Raw genomic sequence first — 10,367 nt, 5'->3', positions numbered from 1 at the left:
AAACCACAGTCTCCAGTATCGAAGGCACACACTGAACACCCTGAACTTATTGATATTTATTGCAGTGCTACAAAAACATTCTGCTCTTTCTGTTCCTGCTATTTTTGAGTCCGAGGGAGGAATGACAGTTAATGTTAACAAGACAGTCCTCGTCTGTAGAATGTGGTCATTTTCAGCATTTTAACCAGAAGCCACCGCTTTTATCCTGGAGCACAACTGCACCAATAACCAGTCAAACTGACCCAATTTCCAAAGCTTTTTGCACTCAATTTAAATGCAGTGAACACAAACATCAAAGACTGAGCACTGGTGACACTTTCTGGGTGTGACTGATAAGAGTTCCAATACTGGTTCAAAATAATTACATAGTAAGACAGTGGTTTTGATAGTCTGATGAAAAACTGGCACAACCAACGCAGAGTGCAGTTTGGGCATGCTCCTAAATAAATAACGTGTCACTTTCAAAAACAATATCATAATTTATTAGTGTCAGCTGCTAAAGGGAATAAAATGTCAGTGTTAAGCATTTATGATTCAACTAGAAGAAATACATTGCACCAGTAGACAGAAAATAAGCACACAATAAAATTTCAGTTACACAATCAAACTACATAAAACAGTTAGCAGGTTTCACACTGCGGCTGATCTGAGATTGGCTATACAGCTCAGCACAAACTATAAAATCAGATTGACCTCAGGTGATCTGGGTGTGTTTGAGGTGCAACTTAATCACACATCCTTTACCAACTATTCCAGATCCCAAACCAAACTACATAGTAAGGTTTAAGCACTGTATTCCTCCCTTGTTCCATCACATCTTTTCTTCTTCCTTCAGTGTCAGATCAGCTTAGACTCTTTGGCCTTCCTGAACGGGAAGCTGTTCTGCTGTCTGGATGACAACTCCCTGAAAGACAGAAATAAATGTGAAGAAATATTCAACTTTAGGGGAAAACAAAAAGTGGAGATTACATTAAATGACAAATCCTAGCAAGTTATCTAAACAAAAAGAAAGAAAAAAAAAAACACAGATCCAAGGGCTTGATGGCACTGTGATACAGAAGTGCTGCAGTTTTTGAGCCAAACATCTCTCTACTAACATTTCTCATTATCGTACACATTTAAATGTCAAGTACGTTCAGTGTGTAAAGATAGTGAATTTGTCACTCTGCCATAAATACTAGGGATCAGCCAAACACTGGCATCATAGAATCCTAGAATAAGATAACGTTTACTCGACAATCGTCTAATGTGTCCAATCAATCCTGTGCTAAATGTTCAAAGAGAACATAATAAAGGTGTGACACAGCCTTTTCCAGAGGTGAGCAACCAATAATGACAATGAAAATGGGACATCTACTTTTTAATATACAAGAAGAAATGTTTGCTTTGTTACATTATTCTTATATCATAACTTGGGTTGGTTCTCTAGCTTTAGCATTAGTTAGCATCATGAGAATACAAACACACAGCTGGAACACTTCATAAGCTTGTTTTGGCAGAATGCCTACATGTTGCTTCATCACATGCGTGTTTACAAAACCTACACACTGCAAGAGATCTTAAGCTTTATCATCTAAGCAGAATCCAATAACGTGATTTTCAATTAATGCCGTTTTCCATCTTGAACATTTACTGTAGGACAGGTTTCATTTCATGGGAACAGTTTTTTAATACCCAAGCTTCCAGACTAATAAGTGACATGGCAGCAGACACAAACAACACTGGTGAGTTATAATTATGTTCTGGGATCTGACTGCTACACCCAGATGCAGCAGTTTAACCCGATCGACTTCACATATTTAGTTTGGTTCATTTAGTGAACTAATATAAAACGATTTCATTTTATTTCCTGGATATCAGAACCAATTCTGTGGGTTTATTCAGTTATTAATTATGGTTTCTGGCATTTATTTGAAATGATCCCATCCCATCCATACCACAGCTCCTCTTAAATTGCACCACAGATCATCACTCTCAGGAGCTCAAATGACATTTAGCTCATCTGCCAAAGCCAACAGACGTAGAAAATGTTCTTGGGTCCAAATAAACCACAAACAATTGTCCCCACCCAGCAGCTTATCTAAGAGAATCCGTCAGGCGAAAACCAGCAACGTGGAATCAAATATTGTACAAACATCCTGAAAGAGGTTATGCATACAAAGCGTGTTTGGATCCAAACAGAGCAGCGCTCTGAATATTTCGGATGCCATCTGTCCTTCCTTTATTTTTCATTGTTTCTGTTTCTAAGGACTTTAAATATTTGACACAAAAACACTTCATAGATACACAGCCTTTGAACAAAATTAAAAAAGATGCATTGCCTGTGACACAAAGTATTATCGAAAATTCTAGCTATGCTTCACTGCACAGTGAGACCCCGTCTTTACCGTCAAGGCCGTTTCACTCTCCTTTGCCAGCCAATAATAACCCAGCCTGCATCAACTCCACATGAAATAAACAGCAATTGAGTTTCTTGGATTAAAATGTCTGACTGTGCTGTGATGATGTGAAGGAGGACTTGTGGCTGGAAGAGATATGAAAGTTTGTCTGTGGGAATATGCCTTTTCTCAACTCTGTGTTTGATTGACTCAGTGCTGTTTGGCTTGATTGTGTGTTTCTGTCAGTGTGTGAGAAGTGATTAGACTGAGCAGGTTAGCTATGGTGGCTTTAGCTGCATGTGGTTGGAGACAGACCCAACCTGATGCAAAACAGCCATTCACTGTGACCAGCCCTCAGTCTGGCTGTCTTACTATACAAGCCAGTGGAGGTAATTCAGTGGAAGAATTGACACTATGGTAATGGTGCTCCTTGACCTGGTCCCATACTATACAAGCATATGGCCAAGGTGGTCTTTATAACCATTTAAATGTTTCACTAAGCAGCACAACCCCATGGAGCAACCCCACAGTATTCAGTGCTCAGCCTTTAAATGAACTCAAATAATTACTTTATATAGGCAAAGAAATCCTATAAGAAACCCCCCCCCCCTCCAGAGACAGCTGAATGGCACAAGAAATGAAAACACATGGCTCAAACAAAAACAAGAAATGACCATTTGGAGAATAATGCACACGCACAAGCACTATTAAACAAGAAAAACACTGTTGAACAATTGCTAGATCTGGACTTGCATGGCTAATGATTTTTTTGTTGTGTGTGCAGCTGGACAGTCTACATGCCTGCGCATATGGGTGTGCTCCCTTCATTCAAGGTGGAAACCTAAACTTGTGAAAACCCTTTCTCCATGCAACAACCCACATAGAATAGAATAGAATAGAATAGAATAGAATTAAACTTTATTGTCATTGCACATGTCACAGGTACAGGGCAACGAAATGCAGTTTGCATCCATCCAGAAGTGCTTTAGCCATGATAGATATATTACAATATATATTAGCAATAATATAGATATGTAAGTATACTACAGAATGGGTCTATTACAGTATGTAATATGTACACGGTATGAAATATGTTATGAACATGCTATAACTATAAGTTACATTGAGTCACCATTCAGTTTGCTCGTTCCTGCCTGCCATTACATTGACCACACTCAAGTTACCCCTCCCCCAGACCACATAAATGTAAAAAACACCACAACCAAATAATAACGAACACCCCCCCCCCCCCAAAAAACAAACAAACAAACAAACAAACAAAAAACCCAACAACAAAAAGTATAAAGTTGCCTGTAATCTGACATTGTTGCACGCATGGTTCAATTCACAAGGTGCATAGAGAATATTTAATTAAGAGAACGTTTTCTTGCCTAAATGCACACTGCTTTAGCTCACTGAGATTTGTGGGCAATCATTTGTGCACAGCTTTTATACGGGCCCGTCACAGGGTTTTCATTTGAGCTGTATTGTTCTGACCCCTAAATCAATACACAAGGGACACATTGATTTGTTCTGTTAAGGGAACGAGAGGTGAAAGCATCAGCTCTATATGCAATACATTTATCCAAACATATCTAACAAAAAGTGAGCACAATGAGCTCTCTTGACATGTTACAGTCTGACAGTCTGTAACTGTCAGACTGTTTGTCACTGACATATTTCAACATATTTCACCGTCGTGTCAAACAAAAACTGCTGCGTTAATGCTGTTTGCACTCACGAGGAGCTTCATGGCACTACTAGAACATTTAGTGTGGGTATCAGGTTGGGACCACACTACAGAGAGATGGATTTTTTTTTTAAATTTATTTATTTTTTAAAAATACACTAAGATGGTTGTGACATACTTGTGTCAAGCTCCGTCTCACACAGACACTCATACAATAAATCATGTAAAGCCTATTGTGTGTGTGGCGCAGTAATGGGGAATGATGAGCTGGGTAACATCAGTCAGCTAAACTGAGCTCAGGTTGCTTTTAGGCTCTAGAGGCTGTGTGCACAAAAGTAATTGGGGAAAGTTACAAAATAAACTGATGAATATACAGTAATGTATACAAACACAGATATGGACGGCACATACAGGCATGAAAAGAAAAGTCATTCTTACTCTGTTACTATTCTCACTCTCCTCTAGCAGACACACCATGCATAATTTAAATTCAATTAAACTGTAAGGAGACATAAAGGAAACAGGAGAGAGAGAGAGAGAGAGAGAGAGGGGGGGGGGGAAGAGAGAGAGAGAGAGAGAGGGAGAGCGAGAGAAACTGTGGTACAGTGCTGCACCAGTAAAACCATTTCCTTTGCCGTGACTCAGCAAGACCCACAAGCTGGGCTCAGGTACTCTGTGCTTCCTGCTTTAACTGGCTTCTTAGTACATGATGCGTCTGTGACACCTGACACCAGTGATACACTTGGAGAACCACTGTGGAAATGGGCACTGTTGCACTTACGGGTCCCCAGGTACAAGCGCATTAAATTTAAGTTGAGTTAATATTACTATTTTTCTTTAACCTGCACACACACACACACACACACACACACACACACACACACACACACACCATCGTACTAGTTTGTTGACTGTGGCTAACAGCAGGAGTGCGAGAACAGCAGCCTTCAGAAGCCTGTGCAGAATGTGGTTATGCATTTCATCCATCAAATGATTATATGCTACTTTACACTGACACAGTTCACATACAACAGCTCATTTTCTACATTAAAGTGTTGCAGAACCGTGTTGGTTTTGCACAGATGCCATTTATCTTAATTTTCACCTTCTTAACCCCCCCCCCCCCCCCCCAAAAAAAAAAAAAACCCCACTTCCTATTACATAGAAAAAAATCTAACAGGTGGCATTATAACATATCTGAACTAACAGGTAACTGCTGTTCTATATTAGTTGAATCAAGTTGTTTAGCTTTATTCAAATAGTATTTTTGGCACCGACTAGCAAGAGCAAAAACGTTTAAACAGATCTACAAATTTTTTTTTCTCTTTACAGGTGGCGCACATGCTCTGTGCATCTACACTCACTAAATGTCAACTGCAAAATTCTGATGTTTAACGAGTAGGTATTCACGGTTTGAAGTGGCATGTTAGCATGACAACATTTTCGCACAGCACAGAGGAAGCTGGTGGTTTAAAAAACATTTATAAAGAGAAATTCATCACATCTTCACCATCTGAAGGAAAAAAAAAAAAATAGTGCAAGGACGGGACTGAAATCACACACCTGTGATAAATGCAAGCGAGAGGATAAAGAAGAGTAGGCCAGTTGTACTGGGGGGTTTACAAACAGAATATCTGACTCTTACTCAAGTGTCGAGAAAACTCACTATGGCTGTATCTTTGTGATGTTTTGTCAGAGATTTCCTGTGTGGCCTCTCTTCTTTATTAACCAACATACAATACTCCATTTTAACACGTCAGTGGCAAGTTCTGCATTTGACAAGCAGAAACAAAGACCTCAGTCATACATCAACCTTTACAGCTCCCTCATCCTGTCCTCAGCAGGTGTTTATACTCAAGACAGCAGACATCAGATACAATCTAGGCTACGGGTAATAGGAAGCTCTGGGAAGTTAAAGAACTCGAGCATGACAGTTTATTTAAGACAAGTAAGATGCCGATCAGAGTAAGCACAGACCACCTCATTTTCCCCAAACACTTTTTAAAAAAAAAAAATATTAGTTTTATTTCACTTTAAAATAAATAAATACAATAAAATGAAATTGGAAAAAAGTATTGAGAAATATCATCAAGTGATAAACTAATCCAGATATCCTTTAATTCTTATGCTGGGACTAATTTTATGCATAGTGGGAGGAATTTTCAGGAATATTACTGCAGTTACACATGCTCATTAGTCCAGCTTCAAACTGTGTACCACAAATATCTTTAAACACATAAAACTTAAACAAGTATCAGATATATATATGCCTGCTGATTATATCATGCTGCCCATTTTTCTTTTCCCAGGAAATGATCAGATAAATGAAGGTCTTTGCTGGGTCAACTGGTTCTTGAATCTGGTGATTAAATCACAATGAGTCTCAGACATAAAGCCTCCTGAAATCTTGAATTAATATCTTTGCACAAAATACCCCCGTTGGCTGTTGACCAGAGGAATTACAGATTGCACAGCTCTTTTATCCAGGCTGTTCTTTTACTGGCAATCACAAAGGTCTTAGTGTGACAGTCAGCGACTTTAACCTGTTCCATTCATTGCTGTAACTATCATTCAAACCAAAGCCTTTCATTATGCTTGCAGATAAACAACAACCTATGACATATTTCTGGTTGAAATCTCAACATTGCTGCCTTTTCCATTTTTCAGTAACAAAATGACATTTTTCTTTGTTAAACCGGACGACGAGTGTGTACCTAACAGAGAAATTTATGCTTAATCCAATTTATTACTTCCATTTGGGGGTGGGAGGGGGTATCCTTTTCATTCAACCCTTACAAAAACAGTGAGGTGTAGTCCATTCATGGCTCACTCACTTTTACATTTGTACCTGTTAGCTTTTGTTTGCTTTTCTAGATACATAGCAAGGTGTGGGCCAGTGGTGCCATTTATTTACAGTATGCCATCCTGCTGCCTTGAGGCTGACCCCTGACAGTGCAAAGGTTAGCCCTTATAATACTGTCAACATGGAAAATCGACTCTGGTGATATGGTAAATAGAAGTAGTAATAGCAGAAGTAACAGTACGCCAACATTCGTCAGTTCCAAAACAGCCAAAAATCACCTTTTACTTTGTCATTAAAGCCTCCCAGGCTTCAGGGATGACATGCCAAGTAGAGTGGGTGTTATATAAGGTATGTATGATCAAGCCATAATCACTGCGTGGGATATCAGTGCAACTCCTGCTGTTTTTTTCTTTTTGCTATGTTTTTATGCATGTGTGACCTTAAAATTCACACAGGTACAGCCAGGTGCATAAGCTCATATCTCTGCAGTAGTTGAGGCCAGTTTAAACACACAAACGACAGCCGGGCATCGCTGGGAAATCTGGAATGATGTCATGAATGATTAAGAGTAGAGTGGTGTACTGTATCAAGGGAACAGCACTTAGCTGAAAACTGAATGAATGAATAAATAAATAAAAACATGGAAAACAGCAGTAATGATGACACAGTATAGCCTGTCATGATCAATTGAACCTGTCATGTTTAACAACAGCTGAGCATGAGAGGATTAGCGACTTGTCACAGGAGCGACAGGCAAGTTGAGACCAGACTTGAAACTTTTTAGAGGCACATTGCTTTTGGCTGTCGCATTACATAACTGGGTTTAGGAACAGCGTGTACTAAATACTACAGTCTTTTAATATTTTTAAACTGCCAGAGGCAGTGAGAGAGATATAATTATATACAAATGAAAATACATAAATTTGCTACGAAGAAAGGAGAAGGTAATAAGACAAAAAGGACAGATGCTGATATTAGACTGTAATAGTGGTTTTTACTATAAAATTTTAAATTTTTATCAAATTCAGGTCTTGTTTGGTGTGAATTTCTATTTCTCTCTTTCTTTCTTATTAAAAACAAAAACACAAAACCAAACTAGTGAGTGATGATGGTTATTACTGCAAAAAAAGGTTAGCCAAGTAGAAGCTTGCTTCACTGGCAGTTTTTTTTAGTAGTAAACTAGATGGCAAAGTAGCACACAGGTAAGTAAAATGAAAAGTAAAACCGCTGCTTAGCTGAAAAGCTTTAGCAGACTTTCACTGCTTACATTAGTGTACATTTTCAGTGCTGTGTTTGCTATGGCTGTGCATTGTCTTTATAGTGTGGACATATTCATTTGGTATAAACTTTAATATTCTTACTAACAGAAGGAGCTTTCGTATAAGACTCAGTCAAACAGTGCGTCATAAGCACCGAGAACAATCGGCACTAAACATAAAAAGCTAATCACAAGTACACTTCACACTAGATCTTATGTGAAGCTTAGTGAATGTACGGTCATCAGTTTATCATTTCTGGGATTTTTGTTGTTTCATGTTTTAAGATTGTGACTACACAGAGTAAAAAAGGCTTTAAGATATTATAAAAGAGACTAAATGTGCTCAATACGTTATCCTATAAAGTAACAAACTATCCAGTGACAGAATCCATACTTTACTGGTAGTGTTCAGGGGATGAAGGTCTCACGTGATTGGCCAAAGCACCTCACACTGCAGTAATGTTCCCACTGTCCCTTTCTTCCTTGTGATTGACCACTCATTCATCCTGTATCCTCACTACCCTGTTACATAACACTGCTACACCTGCATCTTAACAATGGTAAAGGTGGTGTGCGTGTGAATCTAGTACATCCATGCAAGCGCTTGACTTTTTCATGCACATAAAGGTTTTTGTTTTCCTTTTACACCACATTTCATTATATGGAGCATGTACGACTCAAAGGCACACATATGTAAAACGTGTATATAACACATTTCCCTGAGGGGAGAAGATGAGGTGAGTACCATGTGTAGTGGCTCCTACGCTGCTGCATATATGTCCTAGATGAGGATCAGATGACACACACACACACACACACACACACAGCTTGTACACTTCTGCCACGCTGCAGAGTCACATATGTTCTGCTGCAATAATGTGTGTGAACTTTTATTACAGCCTTCAACACATGAGGACCGCTTTACTGTGTGACTCTGTATTGTTGCCTACAGAGATACACACTTCAGTAGATTTATAAGACATCTGTAGCCTTGATATAAAGCCAGCACTTCTTAGTAAACTAGTCAGTGAAGGTGAAATCAAAATACATGCCATTATTTGTCGTGAATACAACGATATCTGTGTTATTATAAAGTAATACAAACGATTAAAAAGAAATCCTTTAGCAGACTTTGAAAGTGAACCTGGCTGCAGTTGGATTTAATTAAAGAAACTAACACGCCCAGTTTCTGTGAAGAGATGGCCGAGAGACACAATGTGTGTTTCTTAGTAAATGTCAGCTCACATATGTTTGCTCTAAGGAAAAAAACAAAACAAAAAACCTACCTTGAAAATTTACAATAAAAACAATATTCATAATAAACAATATACACTGTAGAACACACTGTACCTAATGCAAATGTGTACTTCAAGCACAAAGAAGAGTGTTTGTGTGTCTGTCTCTACTGCAGACAAAATACTGGTTGAACTAGTTACTTGGCACCGTGTCAGTAATAATTGGTTTTATGACACTTGAGAGAAAAACATGTTTTCTTGTCTCCTAGTGTGTCTATCTTGTGTTTCTCACATGATCACATGACGGAAAAGAGCAGATGGACGGAGAGACAGGAGGATGCACAGGAGTATGGGAAGTTCTGTGAGCAGGCCAAGATCTAGTGGTTTTTAGAAGAGTGTTAAGTACAGACCAAAGCTGAATTCAAAGCAATTTCTAAAACAGAAAACATCTGTCCTGGCAAGGCATCGTATAAACAAATTTAACTTAACCCCCCATTAAAAACCCCAAAAGGAATTCCAGCCCTTTTTCTTCAGCTTCAAGTTTTGAGCTCTAGCAATTGTGTCGCTTTGATTAAAGCATTCCTAACATTAACCAATACTGCTGGGTCAAAGAAAAAAATGCCACCTCACTTACTGTTTAAAAGAAGGAACAATCAGTACACAACTAATAACCAATACTGGAAACAATCATCCTGTGAGCAAACATGTGTTTTATGTGTGCACTCATTTTGCAGCCATGACATCAGGGTAAGTTTGTATGCAGTCATCAAATTTTCGAGGACCTCTGATTTAAAGGACTAGCATGCTATTATTTGCTAACTATGGTCAATTTATCAATTATTGTCATAACTGTAATTTTCAATTTTGTACTGATGATGGTGTGAAGAGTCAAGAGATCACCACAAAGAAATTACAAAGTCGTTTTAAATGAAACATTCATCAAATGTCATGACAATCCATTACCATCATTGCTCTTATTATGGTTCAAGCAATAGTCGCCCCA

General features: G+C 38.5%; 1 protein-coding gene across 2 annotated transcripts in view; it reads right to left on the bottom strand.

Moving 5' to 3' along the window:
* Positions 1–331: 331 nt before the first annotated feature.
* LOC146666687 (growth hormone-regulated TBC protein 1) overlaps positions 332–10,367 on the bottom strand; it is a 63,969-nt gene continuing 53,933 nt past the window's right edge. For both annotated transcript variants that reach the window (XM_085414815.1, XM_085414816.1), the window contains one exon: positions 332–904. In XM_085414815.1, coding sequence (XP_085270941.1) covers positions 838–904 — 67 coding nt within the window. In that variant the 3' untranslated portion in view covers positions 332–837. The remainder of the gene's footprint in view (positions 905–10,367) is intronic.

Source organism: Rhamphochromis longiceps, linkage group LG7, assembly GCF_057381845.1.
Source record: "Rhamphochromis longiceps isolate RC_006_pf linkage group LG7, R_longiceps_female_GT1.1, whole genome shotgun sequence".
NCBI lineage: Eukaryota > Metazoa > Chordata > Actinopteri > Cichliformes > Cichlidae > Rhamphochromis > Rhamphochromis longiceps.
Note: the sequence above shows the minus strand (reverse complement) of the source record. Positions and strands in the feature narration are given on the sequence as shown.